Source organism: Mycteria americana, chromosome 2 (assembly GCF_035582795.1).
Source record: "Mycteria americana isolate JAX WOST 10 ecotype Jacksonville Zoo and Gardens chromosome 2, USCA_MyAme_1.0, whole genome shotgun sequence".
Lineage (NCBI taxonomy): Eukaryota > Metazoa > Chordata > Aves > Ciconiiformes > Ciconiidae > Mycteria > Mycteria americana.
The window spans coordinates 98,709,911-98,734,520 of NC_134366.1; the positions used below are offsets into that span (position 1 = coordinate 98,709,911).

Genomic DNA, 24,610 nt, shown 5'->3' on the forward strand with positions numbered 1-24,610 from the left:
TTTAAAGAAACTTTACTTATAGTGAAGCTAGCAAGTTCTGTTTGAAGACAGTGCATTGCATTTTAACTTCATCAAGATGCACAAACTGTGCAGTCACATAACTAAGCCTGCTAAGAAGTAAGCTATTTCTACTTCTACTTGGCTAAGCATCAGGAATAGCAGTGGTTTCTGATTATTCAAACTGCAGGATCTAATAGGAATGCAATAGCATCTACAAGCTATGTTAGTACTTACATCCAAGCTTCCTTCACTTGTAGATGCAGAACTAAAAACATCCTCCTCACCACAATCTCTGTTCATCCTCAAGTGTTCTTCTGTCTGCAACACAAACAAGTATCCTACACAGCAGCAGCAAAGGAAACAAAACAGCAAAAACATGCCAGAGCAAAGCATTAAACCTCATCACAAAACCAAGACAAACTGTCTCAGTAGTGCTGGACCTGATTGCTGAGAAACTCTGAAGTAGTCTGCAAAATTTCTCTGATGTAGGCAAGGCCCTAAGAAATCCATTAGCAGAAAGATTTAAGAACAAGAATATAAAGAAACAGAACAATTCTTGGGCAAGGAGGAAAACAAGTAGTCAGCAACTCCTGTAACACCAGGGATCAGATTGCAAGTCTCTGATACTCCCACGGACACAGGGGAACAAGCAGAGAACTTCTTCCCTGCCACTTGTCAATGACGGAACTGTTTCTGTGTGCTAGCATATACCCTACTTAAGCCTAGATCCCATGATTATCTGCACAGGACCTCTGCTCTACTGGATTGCTTAGCAGTGCCAATTTGATCTGGATTTAGCCTCAGGCACATGACTACATTTCACATCAAAAAGAAATGGAGTTCATGCCACCTTTATGTTTTTTATGCCAGCTGCAGGAGAACAGAGGGTAACTGATCCAGCATAAAATTAGAATGGAGAGAACAAGATGATACCTGATCTGGCATTAAGCCTGCCAGTACAAAGTTAACCAAAGAAATACTTTCAACAAATTTGTATTAACCATGACAATAGGACTCTGCTTTCATTCTGTGTCATGGTGTTTTTAATGTAGCAGAAAGTTTTTTTCAAAAAGTTGGATCTAGTGTATTGTCATACCATGATTATTGCTTTCAGTGAGCTAGCTGAGAAAGAAAGCACGTGTGTGGGCATGGAAATCTGAGCGTAGGCCTGTAGTGTGCAGTGACACCTGATCCAGGACAGTTTGCAACACAGGCTAATAGTCTTCTTCCCTTGCAAAAGAAACTGCCTTCTCCTTGTAAATGCTGCAACTCTGCAGTACTACTACTGTGCAAGATTTTGAACAATTCCTGCTATTGACTAGTTCTAAAATACAGTCTATGCATGACCACATACATACACACACACACACACACACAGAATCACTGCAAATCATAATGCAAACAAAGAAAAAAATAAAACAAATAAGCAGAACGAACTTAAGTCTTGTGGAGGAGTAAAGATGTAAGACTAACTGTAAAGAGCAGAGTTTAGGAACTCTGGACCTTTGATTCCATTGCTCTGATATCACAGGGCATCCCATCATATAATCCCTTCATAAACCTACCAAATCCTTTCTTAAAAGAACTTAATTAATTTGTTCTCATCCTGCTAACTAAGTCTGTTCAGCAGTTTCACTGCTGTTTTGGCTAGAAATCTTCCGCAACACCAAGCCAGATGTATTATGGCCAGTTAACACCTGCTTGCTCCTGTGTGCTGCGCTATTCTTCAGTTCTCAGTAATTCTCCCACCTATTTGGGTTCAAACTGCTAGAGGTTTGTATTGGAAAGGCAACAAGGACTTCCTTGCTGGACTAAAAGTGGTTGGTTTAGTTTCTTTTCCTACAGAGTCTTTGTCATTTGAAAGTAAGAGTCCAATAAAGAAATGACCAAGAAAAGTCAATTAACTTGTCAGAACTAGCAGCAAGAAAGACTTACACCTTTCCCTCAGATTTAGAAGCTGTTTCTCATACTTGTTTATACAGTTCCTACTTTTTCCCAGGTCAAATACTACTTGTAACTTGTTAACTGATCCTCAAAATCCTTAGCAGCTATTAAAATCTGTATTTTAAAAACCCTCAGAGTATCACCTCCTATGTCTCTGATTAACAAGCATGAGGAAGAGAATAGGAAAAAGGAAAAAAAAAAAAAAAAAAAAAAAAGAGAGGAGTTTGCAATCTTGAGACACTCATCCCAACCTCAGCTGTGAGAAATCCACTGCAGTAACCACAGAATTGGGATGCTTCACAGCAACTTTTTCTAAGGTTGCAAGCGTAAATATTTTACAAGTTAAATCTCAGTTGTTTCAGTAGTTAGAACTCCAAAAGCACACACTTCATACCGAAGTTCAGGAAAATGGAATCAGGACAAACTATAATGCAGAAATTGTGTGCTGTAATATATTTGGGTCTTCCAGAGGAACTACAGCCCCACAGCATGCTCTATAGAGGCTCAAGCTGAGCTCCCTTGTTTATTCGATTCTTCCAGGCAGATCCAGCATTATTGCTCCAGTTATGTTTTTGTTCCCTTCTAAATGGGAAATATTTTCTTATGGAGGCTAAACACTCTGAAAGTGACTGACTTCCGATCTCTTAAAACACAGTTTCCACGTGTCCTTTATAAGATGTTAAGAATAGCTCAGCATCCATGACAGATGAGATTTTTCAAGACAGTAATTCCCAGTGTCCTTAAAGGAAGCTATTGCCCAGCAAAAGCACTCCAAATTTGATCATAATCAAAAGGGCAGAGAACTAATAAAGATTTTGGAAAGCTTTCACAGTTTTGAAAACATTACTGAGAAGACTGGAAGGGTAAGTGAAACACCGATCCATTAAGAAGCATATGTTTCTTAGTACCAGTTAATCAGACACACATTTTATGATTTCACTGCAAAAGCCTTGGAGGGCTTTTTAAACTAGACAAAAGAAAATTCTCCTTTTACTCTGACACCCCAAAGTATTAAATACTTCATAATCAAAACCAGTTGACACTGATATTTGTAGCGAAGGATGCAAAAAGTATGAAGTTAAAAGCCCGGTATTTTTTATATGTTCTTGAGTTAGAAAGTTTTTCTGTATTTAATTTCTGTGACGAATGACAAATTTTTCATAAAGGCATCTCAACAGAAGAAAATTATTTTATATTAATTTTCTTTTTCAATTTTTCCAACTCAAGATTAAAACCAAAGTTAAAACTGCCTAACATGCACCCCAGCAGATACTGATCCTTCAGTTTATTACTCATTTTAGTACTGAAAGTTATTTCTTCTACACCTGATTCATAGGTTTTACAGACTTGGAGATGGCAATAACATGAGTTCACAGAGCTTCCTAAAGACATAAATGCTTTAAAACAGATTATCACCCATGCACAGAAGGGTTAATAAGACACTTCTACTTGATATCTTAATGTATTCTATATTACATCAGTTCTTTCATAAATGCATTTTGTAATCTAAGCACTACTAATAGGTGGACTTAAGTTGCTTGAAGCTACTGATCTTTGTTAACACCTACTGAACCCACAGCATTTAAAAAAAAATAAATTTCAATGGTCAACTGCCTGACTCCTTCAATAAGCAGCTGGTATCTCCATCAGGCTGCACTGATTAAACATAGTTTATGCATCTGCTAACAGATTACTCCTTGGAAGAGAAAAAAAAAAAAAAAGAAAGAAACAAATTAAAAACAGACAAACCCAAACAAACACCACCACCCACAGACAAAATACATCTGGAAAGAAAACAACTCTCTTTAGTGAGGTAGTACACTGCTGAACACTTACCTTGCTGCTTCTTCTATCAGCTTTAAACAATCCCAGAAATCTTGTCTTTTCTTTTTCTATTGCATCATTGCTTACTGAAGCCTTTCGACTTGGTTCTGAAACAATTATAATGGAATATTTTTTACACTTCTGAAATAAAGATTCAGAAGATCAGTATTTTAAAACATCCTGGATTAATGCTGTATTTTTTTTGAGCTGGAGATGTTATGAGCTGAATTATCTAAGTAACTGCCAGATCCTGCACTTTCTTTTTCATCAACTTTTATTTGTTCTGAGTTTGTTCCAAAATCTAATGGAGGCAAATGGAATAATTTAATAAACTTCAGTAAGTTTTCAATCACAATTTAGTAATCCTCGTTAAAAGGCAAAACATGAGCAAGTTGCTTAGTCTTTAGAAATGCTTGTTAGAGGTCTCACTTAAAAATCGTGGAGTACTCTAATACCTTAAAAAAAAGACTTTTCAAAAAGGTGATGGTGAATATCTTTAACAATCCACAGGCCTGACTTAACACAGTGAAGTTCATGGAAAGACTGTCAGTGTGGATTTGGATAAAGCTCCATGAAGAGGAAAGAGACCTTTCCCCTGGAAGAAGGGCTCTCCTTAGAACTTAAACCAGCTGGCCGTGGTCATCTTTTCTCATCTTGGTGCTTTTACTTCAGGTAAAAGCATTTATATGCATTTCAGGCTGTAAGAGCTCAAACATGCATGTCCTCCTTGAACCAGCTAAGGCACTGTATGAATTCTCAGACCGTTTAGTCTCCCTTCAATTTCCCCCATGCCAGCCGAGCTGGATGAGCACCATGATAAGGTCATGCTTTACAGGGAACAACCATTGGTTTGATATTCAACATACAGAATGTAAAGCTCTCCCACTTTTTTTAATGGACACTGCATAAAGATGCTATAAAGGTCTCTCCCTGGTTCCAAGCACATCAGAGTATCCCACTAGTACACAGAAAGTTTAATGTACAGAGAAAAACTGCTTTCTCTTGTAAATGTTTATTTGTTTAATAACAGTTAAGAAGCAAATGCAAAATGACTTGTTTGTTGACACAAAATAAAGGTTTACTTCACAAAAAAACCCCTCATCCCCCAACTCCTGTAAACTGATTTGCATTTCACACAGAACACATGATTTTCACACAGATCGCTTTGCATATCAACAATGTCAGGTGTTAGAAGGTGTTAAATACATATAGTAGTTCAAAGCACGGTAGAAGAGTAAAGATGATGAACCCACAAGAAAACAGGGAGAAACTATCCTTAAGAAAGGCTGCAACTCCACTGCAAAAAAATACAGTAATAAATTAATACCATTCTCAAATACTAAGTGCAGCCTATGCTCATTCACCAGAAACCGCTGTTTTTCTGCTCAGGGCTGGGCTGCAACTAGATGTGGATTGTGAACCCCTTACTCACATAGTCTTCAACTATGGGCTATGTCTGTAACTGCTGATCATCAACATTACCATTAAACATTGTATGATCCCAATAAATTGGTATTTTAAATACAGCATATCATCTCAAAACAACAAGGAATCTTTATAAATCTGTATCAATTTTTCTTAAATAAATACAGTAGATATTCTCTCCAGTATTATGCTCTGTATAAGAGGAAGCCACAGCAAGTAATGGCAGAGGATTAGGGGAAAAAGTACTGGCATTAGTGAAGCCAAGAGGCAATAGGCTATGGGCTAAGATTCACTCGATGGCTGTCACCTACTGGAGGTGGACTTCCTTCCTTCCTGAAAATTTAAAGAAGTTAGCCACTGTTTTATTTTGGTTATGTTGTGTTTACTAGTAATGCAAAGAAGTAAAGCCAGTTACAAATCAACCATACCTTTCTTGAGGATAATTAATCTCAGCAATGTATTACAACAGACTCAGTGGGGGAAAAGGATATACTAAATATACACATTTTCTGCTTAACTAGAAGCAGAAGCACCAATGTAATCTAATCAAACCCCACCTACTGTAGCAATTAGAAGTCAGCATCTATTCAGAGTTACCCAATGTGTATACATAGGTTTGATATCAAAATGTTTCATTGCATGTAAATTGAAATTACTGGAAGATCTCCTAGATCTCAAAATATTCTGTCTTTGTTGCTAAATAAATTTTGAACCCAAAGAGACCTCTGAAATGTTAGTGTTTCTGAAATTCAACTAATCATGCTTTAGGTAACCTGAAAAGGCTTGGAATCTGTATAGAAACACTACACCACGCAACAGTTAAATAACAAGATTTGTTAACTGCTGGCATTTTAATGGAAATTAGTGAAGAAGCAGTATGCACAGAAGTGTGTTTGTTCTGACCAAAAGCACAGACATGTAAACAACACTTTGCAAAAGACAACACAGCTCAAAAATAGCTAGTTTCTCTACAGCATTTTATGTGACATTCCTAAAGATCCATCTATGAAACCCACATTAAACATAGTGTGAAGGGAAAGATGGTTTTCCCTCAGTAGCATTGTACAGTACCTCTATAGTTCAGAGAAGGTTCAGACTGAGTTTTTGATGGAGGAACTGGAAAAGGCAGGCAATGAAAGGACAAGAGAAGACATATTAAAGTTCTAATATTGCCTTGTAAGCCACAGTATTCATTAATTACTCCTAGTATTTGTTTTCCTAAGCATTACAGAAGAAAAATGTTGACCAACAACAGCCATGCAGAGCTGCTACTAGAGGCAGTTTAGCTGCGTTTGTATTCAACCCCGATTCACTCGTGAAGCTGCTTCAACTGCGAAATCGAATTATGTAAGCAGGTGGCAGCAGAGCTTGTCTTTTAATAATCCTTCAGCACTTGGTATTTCTGTTTCAGGGAAGGAGAGAACGATGAGCACAAAGTTTTTCTAGGGCCTGCTCTTACAAGCACAGGCTATGCTCTCAGCACCTCTGATGCCTTACTCGTTAGTGGGAATGTGTTTTAAAAATCTGTCTGTTCTGCTAACTAAACAGAGTGGACATCTACTCAATGCACAATTCGTAGACCAACTGCTACTGAAACCAATGGGATTATTCCTCTTGGAGATTACAGATGAGAGCACGGGAGGAAGGAATTTGCTAGAACAAAGGAAACCTTTTGTGAATTTTATGTGTATTTACCGGTTTTCTCATCAGACACCATTGTGCAGAGCAAGAGAAATGGTTCAGAAAAGGCTGAAATAGACTTAGGATCAGGGGGATTTTATCATAATGAAAGGTACACTGAAAGGTTAAAAAAGAATAAAATATTAAAAAATTCTGATACAGAGAGCAGCACACTGTGAAGTGTTGTATCATTTGCTGCTATAATCCCAGCCCTGAAGTAAAGTCTTGGTTTTGACTGTACAGGTTACAACTGGACTTGAGGACCAATACTGCACCAATATATACACTATCACTTTCATTTTAAAGGAAAAGAGTTTAAGGAAGGCTTAGGCTAATTACTCTGTAAGTTGTCCCTGAAGTATGCTGAATGAATCCTGTTGAATTACTCTGCATGTTCAATATGTTGCTCCAAAATGGTTAGCTTAATTACCGTAAACATATCTTAAAAACCCAAACAAACACGCAATTGAGTTATGACATGTTGTCAGCCACATTTTTGAGCATCCTAACTATTCAAAGGAAAAGGAGACATTTAGTTTACTTAAAAGTCTAAACTCACAGAAATTTGACTCACACAGAGGTAGAATTGTCACTTACCAAAGGAGTTTGAAAGAAGAGACAGAACATCAACATAAATAAATAACTGTATAAATAAAAAATAAGCCTGCTGCTCAGCACCTACAAGACTGACGTTATCTAAACAATAAATAAGGACATTTACTGTGCTGCAAGTGATACCGATTGAGACAAACTGCAGGAGACAGTTTTAATGAATATCACCTTCTGACCACAAAGAAATAGCGCTTCTGTGTATTTTTAAAGCAGCTATATTTCAAAGCACATCACATAATTATGCTATTTGAATACACAATCAGGCTGATAGAACTCAAGCCCAAGAATCTGCTGCTACAATATCAGCTATGAGAACAGAAAGTGATGGTGAATAAACATGAGAACAAAATTTTAAATACAAATACCTCTTAGCTCCTCTTCACTACACCGGCAGTAACTTGGCTCTTTGGAGGAACTGTCTCTGAACCTATCCACAGTCTGTTTCTCATAAGCCCTGGTCTGTTGCCTGTGTGTCTCAGCTTTCGCAGCTGCCATGACTATGGCATGTCTCTTCTTTCTTTCTCTCCAACCCCCAGCACAGGTAGGTGACAGGCTCTGCCTGGACGAGGCCCCCGTGTACTGACAGCAGCTCCAGGAGGTAGCAAAGCTCCTCCTTTTGCCCTGCCCCAGGCCAACCTGTGCCCTCCCAGGGGCCAGCCCAGCCTGGCACAGGCCCGAGAGCAGCCAGGGATGGCTGGGCACGCTGCTGTCCTGGCTGCTGCTCTGGGCACGGCTCACTGAACAAACCCGTGCTGCTCTCCAGACAGAGATGTCACTCTGCTGTTTCAGCCGGGCCCCAAACGTATGAGAGCACAAATGCTTTTAAGTTGCCCATAATATTGTTGGCACATCATCTAACCCTGCAGCGACCGCTTTCAGGCTCAGCTCACCTCTTTTTCTGTCCCAGGCGTACAGCTCCTTTATCCCCAGCTCCTCCAAGGACTTGGTGAGCTCCAGCTCCTCCCCAGTGATGCCATCTCGCAGAAGAACAATGTGCTCTTGACTGACTTCACACTTCTCACAAATAGCTGGGATGATGTTGTGGAGAGGCACCTCCGGACTAACTCGAACCACAGCCTTCTGCGTCTTCAGGTAGTTCACTACCAGCCTCACAGATTTCTGCAGAAACAAACACAAACTCTCAGCCCTCCCTCCACGATGGCTAGACTCTCTTACAATGAGAAAGGCATTGGGGGCTTCCATGTTGTCTTGACTCCTCCTAGGCAAACTTACCCCACGTGCATACTACTGCAAAAAATATTATTAAAAAAAAAATTTAAAAAAATCTCAGAACGCCCCTGTCACTAAGGAGACACTCACAAGAACAGGTGAATACGGAAAAGGAATCAGAGGCAGCCTTAATTTGTGAATATTTACAAGTACCACTCTGAAAGGTGTGACAGTGTAATTAGCTATACTGATTCAGAATAATAAAAATTTCAGTAAACATATTGGGAAAATGGCTGCTTCTGAATCTTCACAATACTGTGAAATACATTTATTAACAATCAGTCTTCTCCCGTATCTTCAATAAAGATGGCAAACAAAATACCACCAAAACCCTACCTACCTCCACACAATCCCACAAACCTCATTTCAGCCACCACTGCAAAGCTCAATCACCCCTGTCTTCAGTCAAGGGTCTTTACAGGAACAGATTTCCTCTATCCAACCACATGCAACATAACATTTTGTCTAAATGCTGGAGTCCAGACTGGCACCTGCCAGTCTGCATGCAAATCAGTTAAGCTAGTAAAGCAGGCTACAGTCAATCTCAAGCCTCTCCCAATCTGGTTTGAAGATGCGAAGATTGGAAGAACTGCTTGAAATCATAGGAATGAAATGATGTTTCGTGGCACCATTTTAGCCCTACAGAGTACTGACCTCAGGGACCCTTGGCAGAGGTCGCTTTGTCTTCTCTTCAGGAACCTTCTCTTTCAGAAGTACCGTCTGTATGTCCAGTGCTCCTATCAAAGTGTTTGGCTTGTAACTCAGAGGTTGTTGAGTTCCTGAAGACTTCAGTTCAAGACTATGTTGGGATGGATTTAAGCGATACTGGCTGCATAAATCAACCAAGAGATCCATCACAGCTTTACTGCAGGGAAGAAGACATTCACCATTAGCATGAGACAAAACAGTTGCTAAAAAATTTACCTCAGTTTTCATATGGGAGAAAAAAAGACAATACAAGCTGTGGATGTGTCGCTAGTTAACTATCTTTGGGAGAGAACAGCGCTAATGCTTTGAAATGCTCAACAGATCAAATAAAATGTTAGGAATTAAATATATTCACACTTCAGCATGGGTTTATGAGCTGGCAATTAACTACTCACTATGAGGCAGACAACAGTGCCAATAATAGCACTAACAAACATATAAGAGCACTAACAAACATAAGCCAAGAGCGGACAAAGTGCATCTTATCTGCTAAATCCATACATTAAATTCTCCTATTCAAACCCTGTTCTTTAACATGAAGACAAGATATAAATAAATGATGCACTCACAGAACGGTAAACTCTACCTAGATTTGAACTATCACATAAAGCAACTCAAAATGAAGCATTTAAATCTGGAACAAAAAGTAGACAGGATTTTTTTTTTCCAGCTTACAATTTTGAGTTCCTGCCTTCTGCAATCACCAGCAGTATTTCCAGGTACAAGATATCCCTCCCATATTTATTTTGGTGAGGATATTAACCCTGTATAAAAACATCTGGTTTCAAGTATTTGCATTATCAAGAACTCTTATCGCAGATGTGATTCTTAAACCACGAGGTTAAAAGAATCAGTCACTGCCCCTCTCTTATTCCATGACTCTGCACAGAGGTACTCCATTTTGTGTCAATAACTCAACATTCACTGGAGCTTGATACTGCCTGACACAGCAGATACGAACTATGTTCCTCCACAGCCCAGAAATTCTTTTCTACCAAGGTACTGAAGGGTTCTTTTTTTTCAACCTTCCCCCATAAAATTCCATCCAGGATCAGAGAAAACAGGTTTACTAAAACTGGTTATGTTTCTGAAAAGTTTTGGTTTTATAAACCATTGTCAGTCATCAACAAAACAATGTAAGTTGGAAAAAATTACCAGCCGTACCTGAAGCCTGTCGTATACATGGGATATTTTTCTTCTAGCAGAAGTAAAAATAAGTGCATAGACAGTATATTTGCCAAAGGAACTGCCACCTCTTCTAATGTGTAAACTGGAAAAACTGTATACAGATTCAAAATGCAAGCAAATTCAAAGAAAATAAAATCCTTCACAGGTTATTAGCTTAGGTTATTAGGTTGGTAGCTTATTAGCTACCACTGTTACATCTGTAGCTCAAGAAATGCCCTTCAACTGCAAGCTGTCGGCATCTGGGAAACAACTCTGTGGGGGGCTGCCCATCTTCTTGCTATGTGTATGCTGTTGGCCAACAACTGCTCAAGAAGTTGGTGACGAACCCTGGAGAGCTAATGGCAAAGACGACGAGAATGGAAAACGAGAACGATCTCTTATTAACAGGTGAAAGACTAAAACATATGTAGGTAACAGCTCTTCCTGCGCAAGAGATGAGAAAGGACCTTCTTTACAGTAACCTATTTCAAGTTTAACTGAGTTAACTGAGCAGTGTGAGCTGAAGAAGTGGCAAGCGTGGAAAATTTGAAATAGGTGATCGTGTTGAAAAGAGAAGAACACAGTGAGAAGATGATGACTGAAGATCAAACAAGGAAAGCAGATGTCATTAATATGTATAGGAGGCTTCAGAAAAATAGAGCACTGTGGTAACTGCTAACATAGAGAGCATCTAAATAGAAACGTGTAGTATCTAAATCGAAACTGTACCAGGCCATTTCACGATGACTTATTCTGGCACTGTCCCCAAGTTGCAAATGTCTGTATTTCACAACCATGTTTAATTCACAGGTAACGCACCACAAAACAACAGAAACATTTACACCTACTAAGTCTAAACTATAGGACAACCCCACCTACACTGATATTAACATAAATATTCATTAGGCTGTGCAGCAGTGAGCATTTAAAAAAGCGTCAGTCTGCCTGATACAGATCTCAGCTTGTCTGTTTACAGACATATTTCTTTTAAAGTGAAATTTGCATGTGTTTTTTTCCCCTTAACCTTAATACTATTGTTTCAGAGAAAAGCAAATAACCTGGCAGAACCACAATACATGGTGTTCTATGTGCTAGACACCTCTATTTAAAGCAGAATGCTAATATACTTCTGTAGTGCATAATATTGTGATAATTCATTCAAATTTAGACAGCTATCTTACCTCACATAAACTATTTCATTAAAAACACTTTTTAAAAAAAGAACAGCACTTGAAAAAGGTTTTTTTTTCTTTTTTAAAATATAGTTCATCAAAATAACAGTTTATGATTCCGTGCACCTTCCACTAAAATTATGAAGTATGTTCAGCAGCAATAGTTCCACAATTGCAACAAGATTAGAATCCACACCAGCCACCTGAGAAAATAGGTTGCAGACAATCATGCAAGTTGAACAAATTTGTCCAGACAATGAACAATTTAAAAATCCAGCCAAATTTGACGTTTCACCTTATTGTTGATTACAGAACAGGTGTGTGTTAAATATAACACTTAAGGAAGTCTGCAACATCCCATCCTGAGCCATGCTGCTCAGAATACACAACTGTTCCATGAAAAGCATCCCCAGGCTTCATCTGTACCATTTAGGAGTACAAATCAAGCAATAACTCTGAAGCTTTTGAAACAATTTCAAAGTGAATAGTATGCTCTGCCCAAAATGTAAATTTGGGAAAATAATTTCCACAAAACTTCAAAAGGATAAAAGAAGGGAAAAAAAAAAAAAAATAAAAGAGAGGAATTCTACAAACAAATTTCAAAATCCTTGTGTTTCCAAAGATGTAAGAGAGCTGGGAAGTCTTTGCAATGAGGTCATTCTTACATGAAATTTCAGTTTCATGAACTTGAAAAATTTTCCTTCTAAACTGTAATACAGTTCAGCTTGATTTTTAAATGGGAGTTTTATTTCAAGTAACTCCACATATATGCCACACACAGAAGAGAGCCACTAAACACAGCAAGAGAATGGTACTGAGCCATCTACTAATCTAGACCAACCTTTCTTTCTAACCTTGGGCTGAATATGGCTCTTGGAAGATGCAAAGAGTCAGTCCCTTCCTTTGCTTCCATCTCGTTCCAGACGTATCTGCACTTTATTTTAACCTGCTTTTGAAATCTGGTAGAGAGCATACTCTATTTTGAAATTCAGGCAGGTCTGATGATAAAGGATTAAATCTAAAGCTGAAATTAAGAAGTTAAATGTCTCCTGCCTTTCCAGCTACTCAGCTAAGAAACACATTACTTCCTTATTTTATAAGACATTGCTGAAATTTTGGGTGCAGAGACCAAACGCTATGTGACAGACACCAAACATTAATGATTGATAAGCAAATACTAGAGCACAGAAAAACCTGGAGGATGAACCCAGTTTAAGATTCAGACAAGATGGCCCAGACAACTATTCTTTGCAAAGGAGCACACTTCGGCTCTGTCCTGATACTCTATTACTAAGCTGTTTGACATTTAACACCAATTCTGGACAGTAAAGAATAACTACTTTGTCACCAATATTTATCAGGCTGAAGTCCTGATCAAGTGTGAGCGTGTCAGACCACTTGTGTCCTGTTGTTCACCAGTAAAATGCAGCAAAGACGTCTATAGTTTTAAGAGGCAGAAAACAACTGAGTTGGTTTGGGTGTGGCTTGGCCTAATCTCCTTGGATCATACAGAGAAATCCATTTTAAAATACAGCCTTGTACATCTAGGAAATAAATGTGTATGATAAAGTTGTACTCTATCAAATGACATTGACTTTCCTATCACCTTCTACTTTCATGCTACAAATGTCGTAAAAAAATCTCAAACTGGAGGAAAGAATCTTCTTTATTTAGGTCAATGCCAAACACACATTAGGAATCTAAAGTGACAAATGACTGGAAACGAAAACCAGTAGTAAAGGGGGTGACTTGAAGTGTCTGATGCTTTCACTATGTGCATTTAAAAACAGAAAACAGTGTTAGTCATTATTATTTTCTCATGCTCCAAAGCACAGCAGGTACTTTATGAAAAGATTAGAAGTTTTCCTACACAACCGAAAACGTATACACTAATAGCAAGCTGCATCAAAAGAAGTACAGGAAGCATGACAAGCAGATATTCATAAATGCTTTCTATTTCTTTTCTTAATTTGCTCATGTATATTTGGTCTTATTTTCCATAATTGAGCAAGTCCACAGAAGGAACATCAAGATGACACACAAGAAGCAGCAGAGGACTGGGTTTGTTGAGCCTTAAGATGAGAAGGGTGAAGGGAGATCTTGTTGCTGTCCGTAAGTACCAACCGGTAGAGATACAGAGCCAGACTCTTCTCAGTGGTGAACAGCAAGAGGACAAGAGGCAAGAGACATGTGCCAACATAGGAAACTCCATTTAGGTACAAGGAAAAATTTTTCACCATGAGGATGGTCAAGCCCTGGAATAAGGGTACAGAGAGGTTCGGAAACCTCCCTGCCTGGAGAAAGGTCTGAGCAACCCGCTCTTGTGGGACCTGCACTGAGCAGGGAGTTACAGCAGGTGAGTTCCAGTGGCCCCTTCCAACATAAATTATTCTGTAAATTATTCTAGTAAGACTTTTTTTTGTTTTAAAGGCTACATTGAACTACTGTAGTTTTGACCTGACCCCTCTTTAGTATTTTGTTACGTTCCTTTTTAACCCTTTTGCTGTATGTGCCCTGTTCATCATCTCCTAACAACACCTCTTTCATGTTTTACCAACCTGGGCTAATTTCACAGCTTCAGTCTTTCTTAAGACACCGTTCTGTATGATGAGCTATAAGCCCACAATTAATAAAACTTAAGAGTCTTTCACTGAGAATTATGTGAGAATATTCTTTCTGTGATGACATTAGCTTTATGCTCCATATAATGCATGCTCTGCACTGAGCTCTGTCCTCCAGTATTTGCAGAATGGGACCACAGCTTCAGCTAGTTTATTATTTGTTCTAGTATTCTGCTCTCTGTGCATCACACGTATGAGAGAATTTGCGTAACATGTAAGACAACAGCAGGAGCAACAACTGTCCAGTCTACTCTTCTGCATATCGGTCATCCATGTGCTGACAACTCCAAACCAAACATCATTTAGCTTCAAACATCCCCATTTTTCTGCAATATATTTCAAATACTACTGACTTCTCAAGCTGCAGATACTAAAGGTCTGTATCCATGTTAATCAGGAAGTCCTCCTCAGTGTCACTCAGCATGATCCCTTTATTTATAGGTTACCCATTGAAAGTATTAGCTGTGAGAATCACAAACAGAAAAGGCTCTGGTAACTCTTAGAAAGTAAGTGGAAAAGCCCACAAATGTCTAGCCATTGCCTCTGTCAGACCTGCTAACAGTTTGTGTGGATCTGCTACAGATCTATATGCATAAAATGTGTAAGTGGCCAATGCTCTGCCTATCCTTTCAGCACATCACTTAGTGCTCATACAACAGTACAAATATAGATTAGTTGTGGAGGTATTTTATAATCCGTTTCAGCGGGGAGAAGGTTAACAGTTTTTCATGAATACTTTTACATGTTTTACAGTAGAGTTCACAGGGACCAATTATTTCAAAAGAGATAACTGTTTTTTAATACTATTCTATTGCTGCACACACTCCTTAAGGACTCAACTTTGTCCTAAAATCTGCACTACATATTTCCAAAATCTGGAATAAATTGTGTGTTACAAGACGGCAATAAACTCTTAAAGAGAGACTATCAGCTTGAGTTAACTTCTATAAATAAATCTACTTAAAAAGTCCAGATTCCAATAAAATATCTTTAAATAGCACACATTTTCTTTTTTTCTTGAACTATGTTTCAAGAAAAGTTAATGAGAATTTTCTGCCCTCTTGGTGTTATTTATAGGAACTTTCTATATAGAGAACAAAGTAAAATTAACAACATGCTGCTTTGCTTACATACAATAAACAAATTGAAAGAGATAATTTTGACTTTTAACTTAGTTCATTTATAATAACCTTAACTGATACTAATTAACTACAGTAGTAGTATTTTCAAACATCCTCTAGTGTACTTCATTGCTCTGTGAACTGCTTTCCTGAAAGTACAGAATAATTTCATTATGATGATGCCCAGGGCAAGGTTTTGCAAATTCTTCTGCCACAGAAAAACTGTTTCTCCAGGGTATCCAAAAGCAGATTTTGCAGAACACAGTTTTAATGATGGCAATGAAAATACTGAAGATTTATAGCAGTATAAACAACAGCAGAATTTGTCCGAAATGTCCTTCCATGATATCACCATAGACTAAAAGAGCAAACAGGGAAAAGAATTTATTACCTGCACTGGCTCCCATACTTGCTTCAAACTAAACAAAACACTTTTTTTTTAATCCAGTATCTTCCTTATTAAATGTTTACCTCTGAGCATCATTGTACTTTGTAGCTGTCCAGTTCGCAATGTGAAAACAATGCAAAAAGATGACAAAGCCTGGGCTTTCACCCAAACCTGGAGGCTTAAGACGGTCCCATCCTCTAAAAATTTTAGGTGCTCTTGACATTTTTTTTTTTAATTCCACATCCTAAAAATGTAACAAGTGTTAACGTACAGAAAATTTCATCTTCCAGTGGTCAGAAAGAACAGCAGCACACACGAGGTCTGTTCACAGACTGATGCCACTGTAATACAGGGCTCATTATAGGGTAACCTTTTCTTATTTCATAACTAGGATGATTTACTCCCCTCCTCAGTTTCCATAATCTTCCGCTTCCCACAGCTGGCTACCAGTGCCTGACATCTGTCAGTAAATCTCCACTCCAAGTGCTCAAGACAGTGCTGAGGGAGAACATCTACTACCTACGTTAGGCACGGGTGATACTTAGATCAGCAGATTAGCACAAGCAGGAACTTAATTGTCTCCAAAATCAGGGGCCTAGACCTGTCACGCAGCCAATGGAGAGAAGTGGGCATCTTCACAGAGCAATGAAGAGAACGTTTTGGTTGCTTAGAGTGCTTAACGTAGACAATATAAATAACACCACAGCAATGTCTAAGGTCTGATTTTCGACATTTCTTTTAGGTTTCAGTCCACAAACTAAAGACTCTAATAATAAAAATACTCAGTCTCAGCGTATGTGATGCAATGGTAGTGATAATAAACACCTGTGTGAGAGACAGAATGTTTATTGTACAGGGATTTTCCATTTGTTCCCTGCTCCTGTAGCTTCTATGTTCTTCAAAAGGCCACATTAAAACACCACTCTTGTAGTGCTCTTGGAGCTTTTTTTTCTTGAGGGAAAAGAAAATCTTTTCTAACTATATGGCAATTATGTATCTCTCTATACAAAATGCTGCATGAAGATAAGTCTCTTGTTAGCTCCCAGGCAGCTTGCGTTTGCCAATGAAATACCAGCTTTCTTTGGGATCTAACAGCCAGTGAGTTTCATGTCCTGTTCTACTTTCCAGGCCTGTTCTCTTCTTTCTCTCATTAAGTCCAAATGTCCCCATAAAAACTCGATCACCAAATGATTTGAGAGCTCTGATAAGCACTGCTTTCCTTTAAAATCTTTAACACCACTCTAGCTTTGGGGCTGACCCGCACAAGTTGCACTAGTCTCCTGAGAGTGGCTAAGTGAACACTAATTTCTACAAGAAAAGCAAGGGGAAGAATGAAGTACCAGACATTATGCACTGCTGTACACATCCTCCTCAGCCATCAAAATATACTAATAGACAAACAGTCAAAATAGACTAATGTATCAGGCCAAGAAGAGTAGTTTTCCAGGAATGAAGACTAACTACTGCAAACCCCAAATGTAAAATAAGTACAGGCCCTGATTTATCAACAGGCATCTACATATCCTCCTAATCTGGTACTATCACTTTCTACAGTTTCTTGACCACTGCTGACCACACCACTGTTTGCTACAGTTTCATCGTAGTATTGAATATATTTTTAAAACTCTTCCAAATTCTTTCTTAAAGTAATAAGTTTCCCTCTTTCAAAACAGTTCTCAGAGAGAGGATGAGGACAAGGAAGAGCTCTCACGGTGAAGAAAATTATCTCAAAACTGCCCTTCCAATACAATTTGCCCTTGATTGTACCCAGTGACAAGGAGAACCTCGCTCTCTTCCCATGGAAGAAAACAATACACTTCTATATAGAAAAGGCTTCCTAAATACCAGCAGATGCTTTGCTGTCTACACATTTGCAATGTATTTGTGAAGGCAGGATCTCTGAATGCAATGAATCATTCATCTTTTGAGCTTGCTTCTCAGCATGACTCCAGACGGGCATACTGTTAGGATTGCTGTTTGCCAGCAGCACCTACTTCCACTGCACCAAAACCCCTCTGTATTATGAGATGTGACACAACCTAAGACTAGCCCAGTAGCACTACATGGAAGAGAGACGGATCCATACATGTGCTGAGGGTGATCCATGGGGAAAACAGTGACACAATAGCTGCTAAGTCCCTCCTGCCCCAGCAGAGAGGGTCCTTTACACATGGCTCTCAGGACTCCCTGGTACAACAGCTGCCTAAAATGCAGAGAAAAGCATGACAGAGAAAACCCCATCAACCCAGAAAGGGAGACATTAATATCAGCAAGTATCCCAGTGGGAACAGAGGGCTCCAGAAAATAGGAGCTAATCAAAGCTTTACCTTCCTTGCACTGTGCTCTTCTGCTCCACCCCGGTGGGTAAAATGACTGTGAAGTCCACCGATCTGTTTATCATGTTCTCCTTCATGCTCACAAGGTTCTGATCAGAAATTACAGCTGTCTCTGCAGGTGACTTGTGCTCACTGTGAATTCTACTCGCTGCAGAAGCTTGATTTGGTGGAGGAGGAGCGCGAGCTTTCATTCTTCTCCTTGAGAAATAAAGGCAAGAAGAAAATTAATAATTTCTCATGAGCAAAGTATAAACACATTAATAAGAAAATATGTTCTTGCCGCCATAATCTCAGATTGTTTTAAAAAGTTCCTCTAATGCAAGCCATTTTTCTTTATCATGAAACTTTTCAACAGAATTGCATTTTATTTTTACCTCTTCTACTAAAAATACGCTAATTTTTTAATGATGCACTCACTCCTACTGTTTGCTTTCCATGCCCCAGGGGATGAATCAGTTCCATAATTAGGATATGAAATAATCATTATTCTGTCAAGTATGAAGCATGCTCCTATGAAGAGAGAAACAGAAATACTGGGTCCAGTCCAGACCTGACTCAAGAAAGAGTTGTATTTACGTAAATGAATGTTTCCTCCAAGTCAGAACGCAGGAGCAGAGGCAGGGTGAGGTTTCATTCAGCTATATTTGGTTTCCACAGTATTATTCTACTCGAAATATTGTCTCTTCCTCTGCTCTGAGTAAGTAGTATTAAATTTGGCTCATCGTACTTCATAGGGAAGCACCATGAAAAGGTCAACCATGAATGATACCACTTCTTACCATGCAACACTAAGAGACTATAGCTCTTTGAAAGCACCCTGAAGAGAACTCATTCTTCAGTAGCAGGCTACGTGCCATAGGCGACATACAGAAAAGCTGCATCAACTTGCACCAAACAAGCAGTGTACTTTACAGAAATCTAAAACCACCACAAACTCAAAAGTTTACTTCATTGGCAAGCTGCCAGACGGGTAAGCAACATATGTGCGCTGTTAAACTTCTGAATGGCTGGCCTCATACCAAGCACATGTCTAAGAGGATTAATTCTGATGATTAATATCCCAGTGACCTCTTCTGACTAGATTTATGCCTCGTTTAAGTCAGATTTTAGTGTAACAGATGGAAAAAGCAGTAAAATATTTACTGAGAAATTATTACCCAGGCTTACTGCCTACATTTTTTAATCTGCCTGGTTTTAGGGAGCAGGAAGAGAAGAGATTATGATTCTGCACATCATTTTCACCCTGAGAACATTAACAGAGCTCCACAAAAGAAGAGTACAGAAAAAGCACTCTAACCCTTAAAAGCCTGCAAAGCTTAGTGGCTGAATTAGCCAAGGGCAAAACTGTGTATAGGGGAAAAAAAAAAATAATTAAAAACTGAACAGGATTAATAGCAAACCAAACTCTTCTTTAGTTAGAGACAACGTGTATTCTCACAGATAAAAAGACTAAACATACAGTTTGGATTACCAATGTAAGCTCCTGGCAGAGAAAAAGGTAAGAGCTACATCACAAGACAAAACAAAAAAAAAAAGTTCAGAAACAATCCAAATCCTCTACACTTTTTTACCAGTATTTGCATTTGACCAACAATTTCTATGACATGTCGCAACTTGCAAAAAATCACTACACTGCCCTGAAAATGCACATTTCAGTGAGACCTCGGCAGGACACTGTAAAATTAGTGGTGATACAGGTACTTCCTTTCATTTCCTCTGTGTGTAACAAAAGTATTCCCTACAAATATGCGGGGAGAGGTACTGCCGTATTTACTTGCATACAGCAATTTTTCTTCCATGGGAAACTTTCACTGTTTATCCTATATACACCCAATGAGTCATGCAGTCATCAGCCACTAACTTGCAGCTCCTACGCTCCTCCCCATGGAGGTGATGATAAAAAGTTCAAGGCTTTATTGTTTGTCAAACTACTTTGACTTTCTATATGTCCGTGAACCAAACCCTTAATTTATTTACTTGTCTATAAAAGAAAAAAAAAACCAAACTGGGATTCATCTTCTGCTCAGATCCCTTTACATTTGGCTACAGTTGTTATTTGCAAGCAGGTGGTGAGAGACATGGGAGTTTTGCATAAATCTGCATCATGCCAACGTAGCTTTACAATCATGTGGTGCAACATTTAAGGACTTCAGATCAATTTACAAATGATGTAATTCTTGCCCTCCATAGCATGAACTGCATCAGTATAAGTAGCTATGGAGATTCACATCGACTTGTTCTTAAGACAAGCTTTTCTTTTTCATTTTTAAAGCTTGTCCTATAACATGGGGGCGATCTCCAATACAAAGTACCAAAGGGGGTGGGAAGAAAAGAAGCAGGCAAGTGTCCTGAGCCTGTTCCGAGCCTGGCAGAACTAGGGTTTTTTTAATTATGATTTACCCGGTGTTGTGGTTTAGCCAAAACCAGGACACCCGGACTCGTAAATTCCAGATCTCACAGTGAACAGAGATAGAGGAAATAAAGCAATGGTAATAAAATAAATATGAAACTGAAACCAGCTGAAACTGAAGAGACTTGAAACTTCAGGGGAGAAGTGAAGAACAACTGAGTTTTGAAGCTGATGAAGGAGCTGAAAGTAAATTGGGAGTATGCTACACACGTGTTTGTTCCCCAGCAATAACATAAAGCTGCATCTGGTTTTCTGAAGGAACAGACAAACAAGGTCAGACGCCTTAATACCAATTTATAGTTCTGAAATGGGAGTGCCATTTTTATTTGGCTACTTTTTAAGTACTCTTTACAGCCAATTCTGCAGTTACAGACCTTGTACAACACTGCTTAGGGCCAGGGGTGTGTGTCAGGAAATCAGGCATTACCACCAAAAGCATCAGCTATACATTGACCAGCGATGTTCACTTTACCTCCATAAAATATCTAACAATGTGTACCCTTTTTGGCAGTACACGGTCAGGGCCTTTTAGATACTACAATCCTCCTTTTCTTTTGTGCAGAAAGGACAGTGCAGGTCTGTTTCCTTCAGAGACATAAGAGAAAGGAAAAGGGAAAATATTCCCACTACGGTCTCGCTAACCTAGCAACAGTCCAGGTGACCTTATACGAACTTTTCCACAATAGCAACTACACATTCTCTTGAAACACTGTGACTGCTTTAAATGCCTGGTTTTCCACATTTTCCAAATGACAGATTTCAAACTACTACAGTGGAAGCAGATCCCTTTAAAGTTTACATTTGTAGAGCAATAAGTGGCACAGATTTGCATTTCCTAGCCAACTTTCTGAAACGTCTCAGTAGTAGAAAGTAGCTCCATGAACTACAGATGGAAATCCACAGCTCTAGCTCTACCTTGGATCTGCACGAGCAGCTGCTTTCTGACTGGCTCCAGCAACTGCAGTCAGAAGGTGCAGAGAAGCCTGTTAATACTACGGAATGTGAGTCAGAAAAATAATTCAGCTTTATCTGTCAGAGCTACGATGGTTATAAAGGACAATACAAAAGCACTCCATAACAAAAGCCTTTTTGTTCCCCCACTAAAATAATGCATAGAGAAAGTGTGTGATTTAAAAGCCTGTTTTAAGCACGGGTACTTTCCACGCTATAAACACAACATACTATAAAAAAGTTGCGTACCATTCTTCAGTATGAGCTAAATTCAAACTAAATTTAGCTCAACAGCAATTTTTTTTCCCACAAACATCTTTCAGTGTGCTCAGTACTGAGACACTTGTTAAGCCTACCTGCTATCAGTCTGCAGATGAAGTTGCAGGAGGGAACACTTCAAACCTATGATTCACTCACAGTTACATGAATGCTTCAATCTATCCCTTGATAAGGAGACAGAGTAAAAAGAAGCAGCTGATTCTAATACACAAATGTATAGTGCCTTTTACTGAGGCATGAAATAGTTCATCTCACTTTACTGTAAGCTGAAAAAATGCATATAGCCATGAAATAAATAGGCAGAATACATAAATAACCTACCAGCACTGTCCTCAGTAACAGCATCAGGCTTCCCAAAACACAAAAGGAAAAACAACAAGCGAACCGACCAACAAGACCAGTGTTTCTGTAGTACAGCACGTAGAACAAATGCAACAGAAATGAATAAAAGTTTTACCAGATTAAGAACTTCAAGACAAGGTAACACAAGCCCTTTGAACCTACACTTTATTAATATGTAACTACCAAGCAATAGGATGTGACCTGTATTTTACGATCCAATGCTGAAAAAACATGATCTCTGTTTCAAACAGAAGTGGTCCTGGGATTTCCACCCTCATGGAAAAACAATGCAAATGCTTGTTTTTCTTCAGATAAGGTCTAAACACACACACACCAAAAAAAAAAAAAAAAAAAAAACACCCAAAAAACAACACCAACCAAGTGATCCTACACATTTCCACCATGCTCAAAAAAATCTGGAACCCTCTCTGCCCTGTAAAGCAAAAGCAACTTAACAAGTACGGGGCAGACTCCATCCCATGGATGTCAGCAGGATTTTGGCAAGACCTCCATACTAGACCAGTTTGTGGTGTTTTCTATGCCAATTCTCTCTCTAACCATTCATTTTAACAAAAAACCCCAACCAAACAAAAACAAAAAAACCCCAAACCAAACCAAAAAAGAAACCAACCCTCAACATAGCAGAATTATGGGCAACACTCATTTTTGATTTAGTAAACAACTAGCACAGCACCTCCAACCCAGTCAAGTCAATTTGCAATCTTGTCAATGCACAAGGCTGGAACAGTTGCAGAGGGTTTCTCCATGACATACGCATGCACCCCATCTCATAATTAAGAGGAATAAATCAACATGAGAGTGCTCAGTGGTGAGCGCAGTACACAAACGCAGTGTCCCCTGGGTGGAAAACAGGAGACATTGAACTAATAAACGTTCTCGACTTTCAGTTGATTGCACTCCTACAGTCTTTTAAGGGGAAATCTATGCACATTGCTGTTTGAGAAAAAAAAAGGAGATGAGTACCTTCTCTCTCTCTCTCTCTGGCAACTTGCACAGCAAAGCTAGAAACCCAGCCCTGAGGCATGCCTCATACTCCAAACCATTAAGACACAGACAGCATGGTAGAAGTCGCTCCTGCCCAGTGATCTAGCCTGCGAAGCAGATACCCTTCAGAGAACAACTCTTTCTCACTCTTCATTGCTCATGGCAAAGCAAAGAAAACCCAGATCATAGGCTGGGAGAAAGACACTCAGTATATCAGAATTAATAGTATGCCAAGTTCCCTCTTCGTAAGTGAAATCCTTTATGCTTCTAGATGCAGCAGCTCAGAAAAATTATAAAGCAACACAAATGTAAAGGAAATACAAGCAGATTAGCACTAACATAAAGGCACCTCAAGAATTTTGAAAATGGGAAACAAAAGTTAAGCAAATCCCACAGAGATGGAGAACAGCAACCAGGAGAGCATGATAACGCCCATAACTACTAAAGAGGCAGGAGTTCATCCAGCCAGCCCTACATTGTGAACTAGAGCTCCATTCCACTTTGCCATCTATAACACTTAAATTAATCAATTAAACTTGAGGTTTTGGTTTGCTCTTTATTTGGGGGAGGCGGGAGGGAGAGAATAAAAAAAAATTCAAAGAACATTCTCAAGTTCACTTAGTCTATCACAAGCAAAATATACTGATTCATTAACAAGTATGTGCAAGACAGGTAACTTACGCCTTTAAATGTCTCATACATAGTAAGAAAATTACAGGTCTGAAATATATTACTCGTATAGTAACTTGCTTCCAGTATTATTTTACAACATTTCATAATATTTATAATATTACAAAAGTATTCCATTTGCTAAACAGCTGAAATCTTCAGCAGACACTAAGATCTAACGAACTGGGTTACTCCCATGTTGATATGGCTCAGGGAACAATTAGGATTCCCTATGTTGCTTTATTTCTTTTAAATAAGATTATTTTATTTTTTTAAACAGTCTTTACTCTGAATTCCCTGGCTATTATGGTATATATTTTTTATGCTTTTCTCTTTTCAAACATTTATTTGAATTTCTTATTACTTTTAAAAGATGATTCCATTTCTAAGGCAGGATCACACTGACAGACATGATGAAAATTATTCCCTTGCAGGTGTGATAAAGTCACCCAAAATAGACAAGAAAAAATAATTTGTTTTTGGCAAAGAAATGAAAGTTATTTAATTATATTTTTGATCTTCCACTTGATTCTACTGATGAGAAACTCTACAGCTTTACGTATTTGAAAAATAAAGTTTTAATGCCAGAAGGAAAAAAAAAAAGACCAGAAGCAAACTGAATGAGAGCATTTGTAGAAGAGGAAGTAGGGATGGAAGTACACGACCATGCTTGCCCAAGGGTGAAATTAAAGAAAAATAAATAAAAGTCAAGGTGAGATGATACAG

At 38.6% G+C, this 24,610-nt stretch overlaps 1 protein-coding gene across 8 annotated transcripts in view; it reads right to left on the reverse strand.

Moving 5' to 3' along the window:
- Window positions 1-24,610, reverse strand: part of COBL (cordon-bleu WH2 repeat protein) — a 164,441-nt gene that overhangs the window by 101,431 nt on the left and 38,400 nt on the right. For 5 of the 8 annotated variants that reach the window (XM_075494105.1, XM_075494106.1, XM_075494111.1 and 2 more), the window contains 6 exons: window positions 18,220-18,426; window positions 9,370-9,580; window positions 8,376-8,604; window positions 6,265-6,309; window positions 3,781-3,875; window positions 235-318 (listed from right to left, as the gene is read on the reverse strand). In XM_075494105.1, coding sequence (XP_075350220.1) covers window positions 235-318; window positions 3,781-3,875; window positions 6,265-6,309; window positions 8,376-8,604; window positions 9,370-9,580; window positions 18,220-18,426 — 871 coding nt within the window. The remainder of the gene's footprint in view (window positions 1-234; window positions 319-3,780; window positions 3,876-6,264; window positions 6,310-8,375; window positions 8,605-9,369; window positions 9,581-18,219; window positions 18,427-24,610) is intronic. The other 3 variants (XM_075494107.1, XM_075494108.1, XM_075494109.1) reach the window with 3 other exon arrangements.